The 20401-nt window shown below is 47.1% G+C and overlaps 2 protein-coding genes across 2 annotated transcripts; one reads left to right on the plus strand and one right to left on the minus strand.

Moving 5' to 3' along the window:
• Window positions 1-1028: 1028 nt before the first annotated feature.
• Window positions 1029-15297, plus strand: PI4K2A (phosphatidylinositol 4-kinase type 2 alpha). The gene is made up of 9 exons (XM_066621894.1): window positions 1029-1570; window positions 8292-8492; window positions 9185-9316; window positions 9402-9555; window positions 10580-10641; window positions 11212-11311; window positions 11551-11684; window positions 11846-11905; window positions 12031-15297. Exons 1-9 carry the CDS (start codon window positions 1112-1114, stop codon window positions 12190-12192), a joined length of 1464 nt encoding a protein of 487 aa, XP_066477991.1. The 5' UTR covers window positions 1029-1111; the 3' UTR covers window positions 12193-15297.
• A 210-nt stretch (window positions 15298-15507) lies between these two features.
• Window positions 15508-20401, minus strand: AVPI1 (arginine vasopressin induced 1). Its single transcript, XM_066621796.1, has 3 exons — window positions 20181-20401; window positions 17198-17558; window positions 15508-16010 (listed from the first exon to the last, which is right to left on the minus strand). The coding sequence occupies exons 1-3, from the start codon at window positions 20296-20298 to the stop codon at window positions 15833-15835; spliced, it is 657 nt and encodes a 218-aa protein (XP_066477893.1). The 5' UTR covers window positions 20299-20401; the 3' UTR covers window positions 15508-15832.

Genomic DNA, 20401 nt, shown 5'->3' on the forward strand with positions numbered 1-20401 from the left:
GGTGGCCTGTGTCCCAAGCACTCCCCCACAAACTATCAAAAAGGATGGAGAATGTACCACCCACAGCCACACCGACGCTTAAGTGGCTGTGGGCAGTCTGTTCTCTGTCCTCGTTGGAGGTCTATAGGAAATTGCTTGCTCAGCGACACACTGGAAGTGATTAAAGGTAATTCCCCCCCCCCCAGACCTCGCGGTCCACTTCTCAGGGTCTCGTAGACAACCTGAGGTTCAAGGACCAGTGGTTCCCAACCTTTAGGAGCTTGTGGACCACTGAGGAAAAGGAGCACAACTTGGGAACCACTGATTTAACTGAACTTTCACTTGATACAAAGTCGGCTCTCCCTACTTAGGAAAGTTCATGCCACAACCAACGTTACATTAGAAGGTGCCACAGCAAGGCTTGTGAAGGGTAATAGGGCTACTTTGGAGCACATGTGGTGCCAGTCGCTTTGTATCTCAGGCGGTAGGATGCAGCATGAGCCTCTATCTGTGGAAGGGATGGAATGGGATAGTGAGTGATTTCCATGGGAGAAAGTTCAAGTTGGAGCCAGTTCCAAAATCTTCCCAAATCCTGTTTTTAAAGGGGCAGTGCATGGGCGCATCATGCACTTCTGAAGCCATAGAGAGCGCATGGGTGAAAAGGGCATGCAGAAGCACCCTGCAGAAGGTCCATGGACTCTATGGGGGCGCATTTGCAGCAGAGCACTGTGATGAACTGCTCCTTGGAGGAGGTGATGCTCGTGTGGCTTTCTCTGTGCAGCAGGATGAGCGGCGGGGCGGGGCTGCCAAGCGAAGCGGTGAACCAGGCTCAGCCACCCCATGACTTGGCTATGCAGCAGGAGGGCGGCGCGAGACACAATGAGGGGGCGTGGACGGCAGGGGCGTGGTTTCCTGGAGCTGGGCGTGGCGAGCAGTGCCACTGGACCGCGGTGTCTGTAGTGGGCGTGGCTTCCGGGCACCCTGTAAACAGGGGCGTGGCCGCGCCGTGATTGGCCGGCTTCGGTGTGGCGGAAACGGCGGTGGCCGCGGGGCCGGCGTCAGGTGATCCGAACTGAGCGGCGCTGTGCCGGAGAGCGCGGGGCTGCCTTTGTGAGCGCGCGAGGTCCGGCCGATGGACGAGACGAGCCCGCTGGTGTCCCCCGAGCGCGGCCCGGCGCCGGGGTACGGGCTTCCCGGGGGCGCCGTGCGCTCGCCGCCCTGTCCCGCCGGCCCCAGCGTCCCCTCGGGGGCTTGCCCGTGCCCGTGTCCCTCCCCGCCCGGTTCCCCCTCCGGCGGCCGCGACCGCGAGCGCCAGCCCCTGCTGGACCGGGGAGGCGGCGCGGAGCGGGGCGCGCGGGGGGCCGCGGGGGCCGGTGGGGCGGCCCAGAGCCAGGCTCCCGCGGGGTCGGGGGCAGGGGCTGCGGCAGCGGCGGCCGCCCGCGTGGAGCGGGAGCCCCGCAACGAGTTCCCCGAGGACCCCGAGTTCGCCGAGGTGGTGCGGCTGGCAGAGGTGGCGAGTGAGCGCGGCATCTACCCGGAGCGCATCTACCAGGGCTCTAGCGGCAGCTACTTCGTCAAGGACCCGCAGGGGGTGAGAGAGCGGGGCCGGGGGTTCCGTGGAGACCACCGGCGTCCGGGGAAGATGAAGCAGGAGGGCGCCTGTGGCTCTGGGAGCGGAGGCTCTTGGAAATGTGGTGGGGGAAACATGCGCAGGAACGGGGGGGGGCGTGCTCAGTGGGTGCTGTGGCTGTACTCGCTACCTGTGGGGGTGCGCGTGGCAGCTTCTCATCCAGTTTTGTTCCAGGGTTGAGATGTCTCCCTTCAGCTACAGCTGAGGCTTTGAAGCCCAATCCTATCCACACTTTCCTGGGAGTAAGCCTCCTTGACTATAATGGAGCTTAGTAGGCATGAATAGGAGTGGGCTCTGAGGCTACAATCCTATCCATACTTTTCTGGGAGAAAGCCCCCTTGACTTTAATGGGACTTCTAAATAGACAGGCATAGGATTGCACTGTCAGTCCTCTCCACCTTCCTATAGCCTCGGTGGGGTGACTTGACCATTCTGTTTTAGGGTCCCTCCTTTTTTGCTGCCCTGGTTTTTTTCTCTTGTACTGTATGAAAGTACTGCCCATCAAAATCTGTGATGTACTACTGATCTGTCAGCTGTATTCTTATTTAAAAGGAACAGCCAAGTGTGTAGGCCTTGCCCTTAACCCATTTTTGCCTGGCCTGCAGGTATTTGCATTCGGTCCCTGTTGCGTATGTGCAACGTTGGGCAGAAAAGGCTTAAAGAGAATGAGTATTGTTGTAATGAGTGGCACAAACAGGAACTTGTTTATGAAACAAATAGGAATAGTGAAATGGTAAAATTGTTGCATTATTACAAGATAATGTGCATGTTGGGTTCAGAAAGATTCTGAGAACTCAGTACTCTTAGGGAATTTTTATTCAAGGGTAAACTATGAGCCTTACCCTTACTTGCCTAGAAAATGGGCACAGCAGTCCTTGGCATATTGAGGTGCTTCTGGGTGGTTGAGTGAAAATACCTTGGTCTGTCCCTGATATACCCGTCCCTGGGAATAACTAGGCTCTGTCTGATTAAAGGCTTCAGGTGCGGCAGTGTAGTGCCTGCCAATTGTTATCTGGGCTGGTGAATCTTGTTCAGTTTGGAACAGGCAACAATGTAGGTGGCTCTGGCTACCAGTTCTTCTTAATGAGTTTTTGTGTGTCTAAACCTTTAGCTTTCTGACCATGTATAAGGAGGCAGGTGGTCTCACTTCCCTACTGGGCTGGGTCACTTGGAAAGCTTCTGAGGCATGGGTGTATCACATGGTTCTTGTACTGGAAAGAGTGAGTACTGGAATGAGATTGGCTAATGTATATTGCTGTTTGGAACCTAGGGGATAGTTCCAGGATGGACATCATCTTCATCTATCCTGTGTCAATTTTTCTTCCTTTTATTGCAGTGGTTCCCAAATTCTGAGCTGTGGCTCCCTAGGAAGCTGCAGAAATCAGCCAGGGGAGCCTCTGAAACCTTGCAAAAATTCCTTCATCCTATACAACAGATAGGATTGTAGTCATAATGGCGAGCCACGGCCAATGGCCCAGCAAGTCAAGGGAGCTGCCAGTCAAAAGTTTGGGAACCATTGCTCTGGTATTTTGCTTGTAAGCTCCTGGGGCAGAGACCTATCCTCTTCATTCTTTGAAAAGTGCTGTGTGCCTGGATGGTTGGACATAAATAATAAATGAATTCTTTGCTGATGTCCCAGTGTTCACTTAGGCTTGAAGCACAGGCTGTCTGGTACTGCATAGTTAGTGTGAATATGTGCTTTAACAAAACATTGCCCAGCTTTCACTGATAGTTTGTGATCCCATTTTACTGGTGGTGAAAAAAAACTTTGGCTAATTTTGAATACAGTTCTGTTGGAGGAGGAATTGGCTACACTGTGTGTACTTTCTGTGTAGGAACTATAAAGCTTATAATCCTATCGGAAGAGCATGGCTGTTAACTCCTGGGAGCAACTGTTAGCTCTCCTTCCTAATCATATATACTTTGAACTTTTTGGCCTTTGAATAAAGCTAGTCAGATCTCTGAAACTTTGTTTTAGACTCAGTGCTACACTTTATAGTAGTCTGTGTGGCCTGATGAGGGAGGGAGAGAGCACGCGCTCAGGATGGTTTTATTTATAAAGGAAAACTGAAAGAACCAGATACTTCTACTTTGGACGAAGCTTGGCCATACATAGCCCATGGTCACACTTCTCATACTTCTGGTTTCTTATTCTATACTTCGTCCTCTTGGTTTGGAAGGATTTTAGACAATCTCTGCTAATATTTACCTAAGTCTTTTTTAACATCATAGACTCTTCTTGGTATTCCCCTATTAAAAGCACTTGCTGGCTCATGATAACCTAAAAAACTTAGGTTTTTAGAATGGGGATTAAATTTCCTCAGATGTTCACCTACTATTCGTTTTATAACTTTTGTCATTGTAAACTTCCCCAGTTAGGCAGCTGTGTCTCTACTGTTGTGCAAAGTATTGTGCAAATGAGTTATAGATAAGGAGAGCACAATTGGAGAGAATGGGTTTAAACTGTGTGTGGTAGGCTGGGTTATACCTTCCAATACATGAGTGGTTGTGTAAGGGAACAGGTTCTCCAGAGAAACTTTAGAATTCATGTTACTGGATGCTTGTCCAAGTCTGCTTTTTAGAATTTTATCAGATTCTCGTTCATACTGTAACACTCCTGAGCTCAGAGCCCTTGCTTTCTCTTGTGAGTTATTGCACCAGCAGGGACTCTGGCATCTCAGTTGTGTTGTGTTCTGTGTGCTTCACTGTGTTAAGAGAAAAAGCTGAGAAAAGTTCTTGAATAACTGATCATGTTGTGAATGGAGTGGCATGCACTGTGTTTCCGGTCTGCTACAGTACATTCTCTGTCTGTTTGAGAATTGTGTGTGCAGGGCCCCGTGCTTCTCCCTGTGACCTGCTGCAGCTAACCAGATTAACTTTGTTTCCTCTTTCTGAGTGTCTTGTGTTGATTACATGAAATGACTCCTCTGTAGGCCTTGCCACATTTCTTGTGCTGCCAATCCAGCCTCTTCTTGTCTGGTTCTAGCGTTGAATTCACTTCCCACTTAGTTGAGCTCATGGGAGATTCTGCTGGGATGAGTCAGGCTAGCCTCTGTGCTGCTGCCCTAGGTAGAAAGATGATTCTGCATCAAATCCGTTTCCCCCAGTTTTGTGTGCTTATGGTGAGAGAGGAACAATTGTAGGGCCCAGTCCTATCCAACCTCCCAGCACCAATGCAACCTTGAGGTAAGGGGACAAATGTTTCCTTTCCTTACCTTGAGGAGGCCTGCATTACTGCCCCTCTGCTGCAGGATGCAGCACACGCTCCCTTCATCAGTGCTGGAGAGGTGGATAGGATTGGGCCCACAGTTGGAATTCTGGTAGTTCTGGGCTAGATTCTCACAATTAAACCAGGTCAGAGAAATGGCGTGGTAAACTTGGTAATGTGGCCCCTTGCCCCCAGTAAAGGGCTTTACTTGTCTGTCTTGAAAAGATGGACGTTGCCCTTAAGCATCTAAAAGCCCCTTTGTTTGTTTTTTTACATTTCTGGTTGCCTGATTTTAGTAGCCAGACACAACAGCATGGCATGATGTACACATGTCAAATGGCCTTTAGACTCTGTTCCCTGTCCCTGGAAACTAGTGTTCATTCTTGTATTTATTTTAGATAACCACTTTTCAGTAAAAACCTCAGAGTGTTCTATGCATGTTTCTAGACATAGAAACAATTTTAAAAACAAACATCAGTATTTCAGTAATAATAATAGGTAGCCACTTCTATGCAACTTGGAGACCAAACTTACTTGCTCATATGTTTTGGAGCCTGTAGATAGTAGAATTTAGGTCCTTATTCCTGGTACCTCAATGTTTCAAATTATTATGGTGCTTTCCCCTTCTTCCTGTTACCAATTGGATGCTACAGCTTTCACATCTCCTCTTTGGTGCATGGCTAATGTCTGCAGAAACAAAATAGATTTTGTTTGAGGCTTGTAATTCTTGAGAGAATATCAATAAAATGGAATGGTAGCGGGTAAATAGGATGCTAGATGCAGGGGAGTTGCAGAGAGATGCAAGTATCTTGTCCTATGTGTGCTCCCTAAGGCATCTGGTGGGCCACTGTGAGATACAGGGAACTGGAATGGATGGGGCCTTTGTTATGTTCTTATGTTACATTATTATTTCTCTTAGGTGCCAGTGTCTCTCAAACAACAAATCCTAGGAGTTCTTTACAACATTTGTTCTTGTTCTCTCTCTCGCTCTCTCTTTTTCTCCTAGAGGAAAGTCTGGATTGCTTAGCTCACTATTCTGATTGTAGCTTCTTTGGCTCAATCAAATCTTGCAGTATCTGGGCTCCCAACAGAGAGACAGGGAAATCTATTTTATTTTTCACACTTTAATATTGCCCTTCCTCTAAGGAACTCAGAGTGGTATACATGATTTCTTCCCTCCTTTTGTCCTCCCAGCAACCCTGTGAGGTAAATAAGACTGAGAGATAAGGTTTGCATAAACATCTTCAAGTTTGATCTACAATTTAATTTTTTTTGTTTTGTTCTGGCCTGGCAGCTTGTATCAGGTGCTCCTGGGCTTCGGGTTTGGGAAGGGGAAGGAGGAAAGTCTCCCCTGTGCATGTGTGCATGGATGGAGATAACTGAAAGGTGGACCATTTGCTGGGAGTGTGATTGGAGCTGTACTACTAACTGTACACTTCTCATAACTGAGGTGGGATCTCTTTGACTGCATTTGCATTTGTTTTGGGTTATCCCATGTTATGTAGCCAGGCGAGGACTCATCCGGGGATCTGTGCTGAATTGATTAGGTGGTTCCTTCATTTGGCTTCCTTGGCAATGCAGCTGACAAACCTGGCAGGGCAAGTGAAAGTTTCTGATCCTGCTGGATAGCCAGGGTATCCTCACCTAGGTATAGAGAGAGACTACAGAATGACAAGCTCCCTTCCACTGCTGGTACTGGGGGGAGGGACTGGGTAGATTATACATATACATAAGTTACCTAAGATAGCTTGTGTCAGCCATGATTCTTCTGTCATTTAGATTCCATTCCTTGCTCTTACTTTATGAAGACCTTTGATAGTACTTTGCAAATCTAGAACTCTGAATTAAAAATCCAGCATTCTGCTACCACACAATCTAGAGTCTGTGAAGAATAAATCATGCAAATTTTGCATGCATTTTGCTCAATCTGTGTGTAGGTGCAGAATTATTGTACTCCTTGTGTGGGGAGGGGTTGTATAGAAATTAGGAATAGAAGGTTGGGATTCCTGGAATGGTGGAAGCAGACAGTATGGAGAGATGACAGGAAGGGAGCCATGTATAGGTAGAAGGAGGATTAGGACTTTTTTGAACTGGTGGAGCCCCACCTTCTTGGCATTTGCTGCATTTTGGTTTCTGCATTTAGCAGAATCTGCCTGTGCATTTTCATGGGTTTCATCAGTAAGACAGGATCCTGCAGGAAATACTGAATTCCACAATACCTGTCATACGTTTCCTCCTTGATTTAGTCTGAAACCTTTGACCTGCTGGTGGTGTGTTCCTGCACTTAACCAGGCTACAGCATATGCAGTAAATGGCATGATGCTTTTAGGGTGAAGAGATCAGCTAATAACGCATCAAACCTTTTTTCTTCCTCTCAAATCAGTGCTCTTTGACTGTGTGATGCAAACCTTTCCTAAGCTTTCCCTCCCCCTTTTTGCTGTGGCTAGGATTGCCTTGACATAAAAGCTGGGCAGTTGCTTGACTTGATTGTTTGACACTGCTGCAGAGAATGTCTGACACTGCTGTAGAGAATGGCCACGTAATCTTTCTTCCAGGTGGAAGAATGGGACTTTGGAGGATCAGAAAGAAGTTGTAATAGGAAAGGCTACCTGTGCACCCTATTGTCATTTCTCTGCTTGGCATATCAGCTCATTATCTTAATGCCTGAATCCTCTGGCTCATGGCACTGTCTTGGTGCCATGCTCTGCATCCTTTCTAATGTGGTTGAATAGACACTACTCTATGGAAGAGTTGGTGATGCTACTCCTTCCTCCACAAAGCTATATGAGTGACTTCCTTCACATACCTTCTGCCTAAATTCACATACTGTCATAATGAGCTTCCTAAAAGAAAAGAGGAAGAAAAAACCTTATCAGACCTCATTAAGGACAAAGCAGAAACATCATTTGGTGCAGCCTGCTCGGCTGTAGCCTAAGATCAGATTCATCAAAAATAGGAGGATAAGATTGCAAGAACCTTTCGATTGCTTGAAGGTTTGCCCCATGAGAACTTGAGCACTTAGTGCACAGGGTCACAATTTCTGAGATGTGTTTCCATTTTCCAGCCAAGGCATTTGCACTGGGTGGAAACATCTGCAGCTTCCTTTTAAGCATTGCCCACCCTTGAAGAAAGTGATTTACCTGAGTAGAATGTATGGTTGGAGGAGCTGCACTCAGCTTAGTTGTCTAAATGCTTGGAGAGAGGAGAATGGTAGGTAGAAGGTCTACTCTTAAGCAGTGAGAAACTACATGCCTTCTGATGGTTGCATAAGTTGTAACAGGAGACGTCCCTGCAAATATTTAGCTTTTGTCAGGGCAGACTTTTGACCCCTTCTTCGTTCACAGTATCAATTTGTCCAGAGCCTGATGCTTGGCCAGGGTTGGAGTGGAGGTGGAGGGGTGGTGGTAGCAAATTTGTTTGCTTATGTTTATCGTGCTTAGTTTATATTAACCAACTTTCTTCTTTTATCCTTAGAAAATCATTGGGGTGTTCAAACCCAAAAATGAGGAACCGTATGGGCAACTCAACCCTAAATGGACGAAATGGCTGCAAAAACTTTGCTGCCCCTGCTGTTTTGGGAGAGACTGCCTTGTCCTCAACCAAGGCTATCTTTCTGAGGCAGGTGCTAGCCTGGTTGACCAGAAGCTGGAACTGAACATTGTTCCTCGCACAAAGGTGAGCCAATCATGGAGGAGAAAGTGTAGAGCTCAACAGGAGGTATGGAAAAGACTCTTCCTGTATGAGCTTCCAAGGGTATCTCATTCCTTCCCAGTCTATTGAATCCTGCTTTCCTTCATTCTTGGCTCTCATTGCACCATTTGGGCTCCTAGAAATATCAGCTGACACTCCTTAGCTCTAGTCCAGGGAGGTATTCTGGTTTTGAGTTTTGGTTAGAAGCAAGGAAAGGTGTGTGCAACACAGAGAAGCAAGTGGAGTGTGTTAATTAGGCGGGAAATGTAATCTCTGTTGAAACACATTACCATAACACCTTTCGTATTGTTCAACATGCATTGTTGATACTGGCCTCTGTATTTGAGTTGCTTTGCAAAACTCTTTGAGTAAGAACTGCATGTGGTAGGAAAGGGAGAAGGTGAGGAAGAGAATGTAGCCATACGCACCAACCTCTGAATGTTAAGTGTATCTTTAAACAATACTTGCTCCTTTTCAAACATAGGTATCAGATAAGGGCTTGATATTTACTTGCAACTTTTGATTATTCAGGACTTCTGAATTTTACTCCAAATGCTAGTTAGTACATTTTTATTTTCTAAAAGACAAATGGGCCTTTTTCTGTAAATAGATGTAATGGCATGTGCACAAGAGGATGTACAGTTTAATTTTGAGTAAACTCTTTCCCATGTCCACAGGTGGTATACTTAGCCAGTGAAACATTTAACTACAGCGCCATTGATAGAGTGAAGTCCAGGGGCAAACGCCTGGCCCTGGAGAAAGTGCCAAAGGTTGGGCAGAGGTTTCATCGAATTGGGCTTCCTCCAAAGGTAAGTGTTGTTAAGGGATCTAGGAATTCTGCTGTCACTGGGCCAGGGCTTGCTCTTCTGAAGCCACCTGCTTTTGTGCTCTCAGGTGGGCTCTTTCCAGCTCTTTGTTGAAGGCTACAAGGATGCAGATTACTGGCTTCGGCGCTTTGAAACTGAGCCACTTCCAGAAAACACTAACCGCCAATTGCTGCTGCAGTTTGAGAGATTGGTGGTACTGGACTACATCATTCGCAATACCGGTAAGTTCTGTGCTAGCTTCTGGCCCTTGAGTTGAGAGTGCTGACTGAGGGAACTGGGTGGGAGTGGGCTCGTTTGTGGGGAGAATGCTTAGTTCTGTGTGGAGTCGAGTATCTTTGCAAACCCTGGTGTCTGCGTTAGGGTAGATTGGTTTAGGAGCTCCCACTCAGAGTCCTGCTGTATGCATAAATAGTTTTTCTGTCTCAGAATTCCTGAAGAGTTGAGTAGGAGCAGAGTGCTGTTCAGCGCCTTCCCAAACCTAGGATGCATCATCACAGTCTGAATGATGGATGGCAGGCGCTTGCCCTTGTGTTTCATATGGAACGCATTCACTCCGGCAAGACAAACTGGGAGCAGCAATGATCAGGTTGGGCCTCTCTCAAGCAGTGGGGGTGGTGGGGAACAAGAGCTGCTGATACGTTGTCAGCTGCCAAGTTGCATCTGCCGACTGTGTGACTTTTCCCACATACTGTGATGTGAGGCTTGCTAACAGTGCATTTTAAAACCATTATTTAAAGGATTTTTACTCTGTGCTGCAGTCAACAAGATTCCTAGAGTGGCTTACTGAATAATACAATACTTAACACTTTATATAGTGCTTTCTGAATGTGTAAAGTGTTTCACATGTAGTATTCTTTATCTTGATTTTTCCTTACAACATCCCTGTAAAGTAAATAGTAGTATTGCAGTGAGGAGCTAAAGCTGAGGGGGCATAACTTGCCTAAGACCGTTTATGGAGAATCTGTGGCAGAGTTAAGATTTGAATTGGTAGTCCTGATTCGCAGCCCAGTCTAGTCATCACAGTTCACCTCTGTAAAAGTAGCACATTGTTAAAGGGATGTGCAGTGGGTTTTATACCCCCTCAACAACTTCTTTTTCTGCTCATAGGCAGTTGGTGGTTCTACTGGCTCTATGAGGGCAGAAGGGGCCCAGAAGTCCCAGCTGGGGGGGCAGTTGCAGTTGGCAGTGGGGACACTTCACCTCAGCTGTTACATTTTTTATCAGTGTATTTCTGTTCCTCCACAGACCGGGGTAATGACAACTGGCTAATCAAGTATGACTGCCCCCTGGACAGCACAAGTGTGCGGGTGAGTGGGGCCTTAAGCCACTTGCTGCTGTGATGTAGCAAATGTGTTAAACAGTAGGAGGCTGCAGAGGGTCAGCATGCAGTTTCCAGGAATGGGCAGATTAGGGTAATGGCTCTGTCTGACTCTCCAGCAGTTAAACCCACATTAGTGATACACAGTGCAAACTACAGTATGATTCACAACATCTTGGATAACAGTTTCTAGTTATGCCCTGTGAATTCTGACCAGTTATTATTATTAACTGTATTTATATACTGCTTTTCAATGAAAAGGTCACTAAGTGGTTTACAGAGAAAAATCAAATAACTACTGGCTCTCTGTCCCAGAATGGCTCACAATCTAAAAATTAGTCTTTCTCTGCCCATTAGCAGTCTGTGGGCTCCTTTTGGGCCTTGGCAAAGTGAGGCAGATGTGACTTGAAGGATAACTAGGCTGGAGCTCCTGGTAGGATGGCAGTGTCTAGTGTATTGGCCTTGAGAAGATGACTCTCCTGAGAGCTCTTCCAGCTAATGGAGTGATTGCTGGGATTAATGCCCCTCTGCCTCAGAGCTCTTCTTTGTGTCTTTGCAGGACTCGGAGTGGGTAGTAGTGAAGGAGCCAATAATTAAACTTGCAGCCATTGACAATGGCCTTGCTTTCCCACTCAAGCATCCAGATTCCTGGAGAGCATGTAAGTAGTTCTAAACAATATATCCCTGTTGAATTCATGCTAAGGGTTTCTGGCTGTCCTAGCAGCACTTGAAGGGTAACCACCTGGTGTGCCCATGTGTTACCCAGGATGTTCAGGGCCTGGGGGCATATGACTGAAGCCTCTCCTGTTCCTGTGAAAGCATATTCCACAGATCTGACTAGCCACATCAGTGAGTTTTTAATATTTGCCTTTGTTCTCTTCCCCACCTACCAATTCAGACCCTTTTTACTGGGCATGGCTACCGCAGGCCAAGGTACCCTTCTCTCAGGAGATCAAGGAACTGATTCTGCCAAAACTTTCAGACCCCAATTTTGTTAAAGATCTGGAAGAAGATCTCTATGAACTCTTCAAGGTAAACACAGGTGGCTGGGCAAGTACATCAGTGATTTCATTGGTTCTGCCTATGAGCAAAACATGTGGATGTCTTGGGAAGGTGACAGCACACACTTTGTGGTGGAAACTGACCTGGGTTCAGTATTCTAATTGGGTTTGCCATCTGCTTTTATTTTCTAGAAGGATCCTGGTTTTGACAGGGGCCAGTTCCACAAGCAGATTGCTGTCATGCGTGGTCAGGTAAGCTGCTTACTCTTGCTGGAGGGAGGGGGCATACACTACGTCTTGTAATATTTTTTGCATGCTGTTCTAAAACCTCCTTTTATAGCGGAGGTATCATGTGCTCCTGGTACTCTTGTTTCCAGATCCTGAATTTGTCACAGGCCTTGAAAGATGGGAAGAGCCCCCTTCACCTGGTCCAGATGCCTCCTGTCATTGTAGAGACAGCTCGCTCCCACCAGCGCTCTGCCAGTGAGTCATACACACAAAGCTTCCAGAGCCGCAAGCCCTTCTTCTCCTGGTGGTAGCAGTTACCCCTGCAGTCATCGAGGAACCTGAGGAGTGGGGGGTATCTCTCAACAGTGGGAAACGAATTGTCCAGACTGAGGCAGCTGTGCTGTGGCCAGTGAGAGATGTAAACTAGTGCTTCAGTCAGCCTCAACTCTGCACATGCCCAGCAGGAAGGGAGGCCCTTCATGAGGCGGGCTACTGCTCCCCTCTCACTGTGGGTTGGACATACCTCCTTCCCAGCCTGCGCTTGGCACTATTTCTGAGCAGGTGCCTGCATGCAACATCCTTTGGTTTGAAGGCACTCCCCTCATGTCCAGTTGGGTGGAGAGCATTAAGTCCCCTGACTGGGAAAGCAAGTGGCAAGGGGGGGGGAGTATCTGAGTTGGGATGGAAGTGGTACTGCTCTGTGCCCAACTATCAGCCTTTATTTCTTCTTCTTGCTGCATCTCTTGTGTTACTCTGCTGAAGAAGGTGGGGCCTCCTGCTGCACTCAGTTTGCTCTGTTATCCTTGGCTCTCCAGAGCCAATCCTACTGCTGTGAGTTAGTAGTCTCTTGGGGCCATCAACATGCAGCAGGGCCATAACTAGCTGCTACCGGAAGACTCAAAGTTGGGCCAGAGGGAAGATATTGAGCATTGGATCTAAGCCTGTTGCAGCTGTGCCTGTTGGCTTGGGGTGGTGGTAAATGCTGGGAACATGTGGGGTGCTGCAGAATAACCTTAAAAGGGGGAGAGTATAACTGCTGTGCTTCCCTCCCTTCATGCAGGGGGCAGTAAAGACCTCAAGACAGTTTTAATTTGGTTTTAAATTGATCACCCTTGTGCATGCACTTACGCTCCACTCAATCCTATCACAAGTGAGGAAATGATATTCTAGCAAAGTCACCTTGAGCTAGTCTGTTAATGTCCACCTCCTTGGGGTCCTTTGAGTGAAGAGCAGGTGGGAGGAGAAAAGAGGCCACTGTCTTTCACTTCCTACTGAGGTGGCAACCTCCCCTGGCCTGGATTTGAGCATTGACAATCAGGGAAGGATCTCTGTGGGATGCTGGCGGCGGGGGGGGGGGGTCAGGGAAGAAAGAGGAAGGTGCCCTCAGTGGTTTCCCTGTGACTTATAAGGGGAAGTTCTGAGGCTAGGGACACTACTTTATTGCGGCCATGTCTGCATACAGTGAAATGGTACTCTAAATGCTGCTTTTCTATAGGCTACTGTGCTAAATTTGCAGCAACAAGAATTTTCCCTCCGAAATTATCAATATGTTTCCTGGTTTCTCCTTGGGCACTGCCTAGGCTTGGTGCAAGAGCTGTGTGCCAAGTTGAGGCCAGCTTCCCTCCTGTTCTGACCAGGGGGCTGGTACCCTGTAAATAGGGTCATCTCCTGATGTTCCTGGCTGGAATGTCAGGTCCCTGCTTTGTGCCCAAGGTGCCAGGTTGAAGTGGCTGTGCTTGGCATGAAGGGATACTTTTCCTTTTGCCAGCCTGAACTGAAATGTATTGTTCTTATGCACTGTAGAGATGTATGTAATATATTTAAATCAATGCAAGTATCTTCATAACAGGACTGCAGTTGCAGAGTTGCTCTTCTGTGTTTTTTTTCTGAGTTAACAGGAACTGAATCTCTTCTCTCTGTGCGCCCCCCTGTTGGTTTCCACTGTACCTTCACCTACAATTGCCATGTACCTCCTAGTTCAAATACTCCCTTTTTTAATCATCCTCTGTCATATATGGTATGCTAGGAGGAAGGTCTATCCCTCATGTTGCTTTAGCTTCATTGTAAAGCATGATTGAGGAAGTTGGCTTGCTGCTTGAAGATAAGCCTTATCCTGTTACCTGCATAGCAGCTATGAAAGCAAGTCATGCATTTCCAACCTATTACTGCAGATGACTCTGGTCTGAAGTCACATTTTAACATAAAAACTACACTCTTAATTGCCTTGTACTGTTAATGTTCACACTTTGGTTTTGGTTGAATGCATGATCCGTTCTGTGTATAGTCAGTGAAAACAGTGACCCATTTCTATACCGCCTATGTAGTGGAGTGTGCTAGACCCTGCTCTCAGAGAGAGGTGCTATTACAGCTAGGCCTGTGCCAATGAGGCACTCTTCTCCAGTGGGAAATTCATATCTTCCTTAAAGCTGTTTAAACCATTACATCAACCTTTGTCTCCAAGCCCTGTCTTTGGAATAATCAGTACAGGTTTGTTTCTGTTTCTCCCCTTATAACCCTGAAAAGCCTTCAGAAATATGGAAGAAATTATTGATAAACCATCTGCTGGCTTCATTTCCAAGCAGCCAGAGTTCCAGCCGCCTTAGCAAGTCTGGATAGTGGCAGAAGGACACAGGCTTTAGCAGGGAACAGAAGATATTTGAAAGAAGAGTGTCCACCCAGGATCGATTTAAGACCAGTACTGGCTAAGGTGATGCTACAGTGGTAAGATTGGAAGGAGGGGGTAGGGAGGACAGCACAAGACAGGCTGGTTGTCTTGCAGTGTGACTGCAGTCTTCAGTTATGAACACTGTATATTGTGCCCTTGCTGCAAATAAGGGAGGAAAACACTTTGAGCCCTGGGTAGGTTTTTTTGACAGTGATCTATAATATGGGGGTTGAATGCTAACTGTCACCTAACATACCTGCAAGGAGAGAGTGGACACTGAAGGGAGAGTGTCACGTTGACCATACCATCTATGTGGGAATATACCTCTGAGGAGCCAGCGTCAACTAGTCAGATACATTGCCTTGCCTCCAGAGTTGTGATCCTGGCTGCAGCACTGCTTATGTTACCATTATAGGTACTATCTGGTACAAGGCTATAACCAGTAGCATTACTGTGTTTCAGTGGAAATCTAGTGTCTAATGAATGACCTTTCCCAACTACTCAATTGTATGTTCTGTTCTGCTTTACTCTCCCTGGAATGGCAGAAGACTTGTCTGCCCAACAGTGCAGACAACAGGGACAATACGTGTACACCTGTGGGCCAGGCAAAAATAGGTTAAGGGACATATAAAATAGAATAATTCCCCACATAATGCATTATGCCACCATGTGGTGATAGCTCTAAAAGGGAATTAGGTGTATTCATGGAGATTGTTATTGGCTAAATGAAATTTCCAGGGGTAGATGTCCAGTACCAGTGAATTTCAACTGCTTGGGGGGGTGGGGGTGGGACAGCTGCAGAAAGAGAAACAGGTGCCCTGTTGTTTTGCAGTGGGCTTCCCAGAAGAATCCGCTTTGACCACTGTTGGAAACCAAATTCGAAAGTAGATGAATCCTTTGTCATGATCCAAAGCTCTGCTAGAGCTCTGATGATGTTCACATAGATACCTTCACTAAGAGATCACATAGAAGCTTTTATTAAATAGGACCAAGTGCATTCAGCAAATGTAGTGTTATGTTTTGATGTGGCAAGATGTGGTCAACTCTGCATAACCAGAGCAAGGAGAAGTGCTGTATTGTTGAGACTGGAAAACTGCTGGTTTTGAGTTTCTCTGCCATGACTGACAATGTGAGCCAGAAGAGCAAAAGAGTCTAAAGTGAGTATTAAATAGTAGAACTGAAGAAGGCTGGCTGTGTTCCAAGACCTCCTCACTCTCAGGCCATGCCTGTCCTGTTCAGTGACATTTAAGCACAATAATTGGCTGGAGCTTGTTTCAGTTGGCTGCTCACCGGTGGAGCTGATGCAGGTAGTCTACAGCTCCTTTGCCCCTTTTCTTCTCCCTCCAGTGAAAGGCAGTGTTCTGGCTTGTGGGACTAGCTGCCTCTACCTTTTTGCTGCTGCTGCCGCCGCCGCCACCACCACCACCATCATCATTAGAACAAGATGTAGTGCAGTCTTCAATCCTGTGGATGAGCAAAGGTAGCTATTAAGAACAAATTCGTTTTCTGCTGTGGGGAATAAGTGGTAAAAAAAGATTAAGGCATCAAGTAGGAAGACAGCTGCCATGGCTTTCTACAGTTAGGAGGGAATAGAGTTCATCTGTAGAGATGGATAAGAAGATGCACAGTTGCTGTTCAATTTCTTTATAGCATGCTGCTCATATAATAATAATACAGACATTTATATACTACCTTTCTTGGCCATCAGATTTCCCCTCAGACTTTTAATTCAAGGCGGTTTACATAGGCAGGCTGTTCTAAATCCCCATAGGGATTTTTACAATTGAAGAAAGGTTCTATCTTTCAAGAACCACACAACATTTCAGATGAATCTTTTGTGGTCTGTTATCACTTTCTGGCCTCCAGATTCCTCCCATGCAGGCTGACAAGCAGCTCCTTCATCTCTCCAAGAGCAGGTGGAATAACTCAGAACCTGAGACTTGTGTGAATCATGGACATTAAGTGCAGTTGCATTTACTTTTCGTAGTGTATTTTGCATTTGTTTGTCATGGGGGAAGAGGCAAATGAGCTATGCTGGATCCTTAGGCTCTGTTCCTATTAATTTTTGTTCCTTTTTTGGCTTGAGATTATGCTGTATCCATTCCCCACACTCTTGGCAAGGGCTAGAACTCTTAAGAACACAACATAAGAACAGCCCCACTGGATCAGGCCACAGGCCCATCTAGTCCAGCTTCCTGTATCTCACAGCTTCCTTAACTGAAAGCTGGATTCAGGTCACTGAATCCTATACCCAACCACAAATTCCATATGTGCACATTGTAAATAAAGCCTGTACAGTAGTGTGTGCTGCCATAGTAATATATTAAAGATTTGCTAGGTGCTCTCTAAACAGTGGCACAACTAGGAGACCAATCCAATGTATGCCACTATCACTTGTTGACAGTTGTACAAATAGTGCATGAGGTACTAGAAGCACCAGTTGAACTGGTGACAGAAGTGCAGCAGCTGGTCAAGGGCACGCTGACTAACAGGCTGTACAATATGCTTAATGATTAGGCTGGAGGCATAGTAGGAAGTGGTGCAAGACTGTGGCTTTACGGCAGGCTGGTGTGTGTGTGTAAGAACTATAGAAATGATGGGCCTCAAGGTATGTGGGAAGCAGTGTGCTACTGTGAACATGGAAACCATACCGTAGGTGGCTGAAGTGCTGTAACTCAAGGAGTCTCGTGCCACTGCCTGTTCCTGAAGAGGACCTCAAATGGGATCGTAGCCTCTGTTTTCTCTGCCTTCTGTGGAGTTGTTGCAGGGCCTGGGCAATACACCGGTTCCCTGCCCGCTCCCAGACCAACTGGGCTCGCTCCTCTGCTTGTGCATCTCCACTATTGTGGAAGAGACGGCGCAGCTGTAGTAATCCCACCCCTTGAAAGATGTTGGCAGATGCTCTCTTGCGAGGGCAGGAATTAGGGGTCTGATGTTTCGGTAAATCACAGACAATGGAGGCAGGAGTGCCCATGATGTTAGGGTCCCTCCACGCTGTGGCTGGAGGCAGTTCTGTGAAAGAGATGAAACTGAGTGAAGCAGTAGTATGATCATGCCAGCTTCCCTTCTCAGCTTGTGCTTTTCCAGCTGGAGCTTGATATATGGTCCTCCTGGAACCCTGTCCCCAGTCATGGGTGCTTTCAGCCACCTCCTTCCACTGAACAAGGAGGCCCTAGGCCCAATCTGTTACAGCTGATCCCTGCACCCTAGACATTCCTGTAGGCCAGTAGTCTCCAAAGCATGGGACCACAGTGTGACAAAAAAGACTTCCCTTTTGTGCATGGTGCTTACTGTTCTGCTGTGCAGCATCTTATCTTTCCAGCTGATCTCTGCAGAAAGTCACTCTGAGAAGCTGCTTCTGTCTTGAAATTAGGGCACAGAGTCTGGTGGGGCAATGGGCAGTGGAAGCAGCTGCCCCGTGTGACTTTCTGCAGAGATCAGCAGGAAAGCTAAGACACTGCACAATGGAATGGCAAGTGCTGCACACTCAGGGGAAGGCATTTTCCAGGCACCTGATCTGGCTCATGGGCTGTGTAGTTTGGTGCCTGCTGCTGTAGGCAATTGGATGCTGATCATCTCTGTTCTCCAGAAACAGTAGTGAGTAAACAGTATACCCCTGATAGTGGGGTTCTGCCACCATCCTCTGTGCTACTGGAAATAAGCTAAAAAATCATCCAGCATGCCACAAATTATAGAGCATTAAGTCAAGTTAGTACTTGCAAGGTACAGGTGTGCTTAAAGAACAGGAAGGAGGAGCTATTGGAAAACAATTTTAGACTGACAAGTGTGATAAGGTCAGCTAATTAGCATGCATGCAATTCCACCCAGGCTGAGACAAGTGCCAGGGGTGCGGTTCACCTTCCAGTATTCAGCAATGAAGCTGGGCCTGTCTTGTCCTACCAGCCTTCCATGCCCTCACACTCTTTAGTTTGACAAAGCCTAGCAGTTATTTCCACCACCACTCCCAGAGAGCCTGGAGACCCAGTTGCCCTAAGGGGGCTGAGGTGCTAGCTGGAGAGAGTGGGAGATTAAAGCAAGGAAGCCCTGAATGGAGTCTTTTGTTTGGCATTCTTCAGGATTCTGATAAAGGCCATCTAGTTCAGCCCAGGGAGAGTAGATAGGGGACAATGTCAATTAGTGCCCAGTAGCTTTATTTGTATCACTATGGGTTTATCACTGCAAAAATTGCCCCATAAATTTGCAGTGCTCATATCTGATCTTCATATTAGCACATACCAAGTGCTGTGCAGCAATTAGAGGGCTGGGGCTGAATGGGAAAAGTCCCAGTGTTTATTACCCCCCCCCCCACGCTGCATTTGAATTCCCATTCACCATGAAGCTCTTTCAGGGTAGGGTTGCCAATACTCAAGGACTGACCCAGAGATTACAGAAATAGCATCAATTGCCAGGTGCCTCCTGAACCAATGGTGAGAGATTTTAACAGGGATTCCCTGGTTTAACAACAGTCATGATGGGGGGGGGGGGGATCCACAAGAATATCTTCACTCAATGTTGGCAACACAATCACAGAGTGACTGTATGGACCAGTCATTCATAGTGGTCTTAGGCAGCATGACCAGAGGTCATAACTGCAAAAAAGAACAAGGTATCCCAAAATGTAGGACATCCAGGAAAAATATGACATGACAGAATAAAAGCTAAAAACTCTTGAGTAGTCATTTCATGTGGTTAAACACTATTATTAAATTTAAAACTACATTACATATAATTAGTTATAAGAAGGCTATGTGCTGCCTTCAGGGCATGCGCACAGGGAAAAGGACATTTAAGTTCTTTTCTAGGACACAAGGGTAAAAAAAGAGGACATAGCCTGGAAAAAGAGGACATCTGGTCACACTTGTCTTAGGCTACAATCCTACCTACACCTTCCTTGGAGTAAGCCCCACTGAACACAATAGGACTGACTTCTAAGTAGACATGCATAGGATCGAGCCCTTGAGTTGGGAAGATAATTCCCATCTAGCTGTCCTGCATATGTTATTAATGAGAGCCAATAGTGCTAATGCCAGATCCAAATCTATATAGTGCTCAGGCACACTCGGTGATCTCGAGGATAAATCACTGTCTAACCTTCAAATACAGCACTGGTGTTCTGAGCGCCCTGAAGGAGGACAGGACACCAGAGTAAGGTACAGTAACAAGCAGTCCAACTACAAGGAATTTCCCTCCCCGGAAAAGAGATGGCTTGGCACTCCACTTTCCTGGCTGCCACGAGGAGCGGGCACCTTCCTGGCTAGCTTATTACCCTCCTCTTCCATTCTCCCCTCCTGCAGACCCTGGGACTTTCCTAATCACAGGTGGCGAAGGCTACAATCCTGTGCACACTTTCCTGGGACTAAGCCCCATTGACTATAATGGGAGTTACTTCTGAGTAGACACACATAGGATTGGACTCTGAGGCTGCCATCCTAGCCACACTTTCCTGGGAGTAAGCCCCCTTGACTATAATGGAACTGACTTCTGAGTAGACATGCATAGGATTGGGCTCCTATGCACACTTCCCTAGGAGTAAGCCCCGCTGACTCTAATGGGACTTACTTCTGAGTAAACATGCACAGGCTTGGGATCTAAAGCCAGAATGGATTCGAGGTCCTTGGGCGCCCGCTCACAAACCTGGTGGCCGCTGCTGGTCTTGAAGGCGCTCCGGGTCCCTCGCAGAGTCCTGGAGACCCGCCAGAGCGGGTTCTGCGAGCGATTCAGCAGCTCTCGCCTGCGCCCCGCTTCCCGTCATTCACGGACCCGCACAGAGGAGCCTCCTGCATCCCTGGAGCGGGGCAGGCGCCCCGCGTCTCGGCCAATCAGCTCTCCCCGCTGCTGCGCTCCTGTTTTTGCTC

The sequence above is a fragment of the Tiliqua scincoides genome, chromosome 3 (assembly GCF_035046505.1).
Source record: "Tiliqua scincoides isolate rTilSci1 chromosome 3, rTilSci1.hap2, whole genome shotgun sequence".
Lineage (NCBI taxonomy): Eukaryota > Metazoa > Chordata > Lepidosauria > Squamata > Scincidae > Tiliqua > Tiliqua scincoides.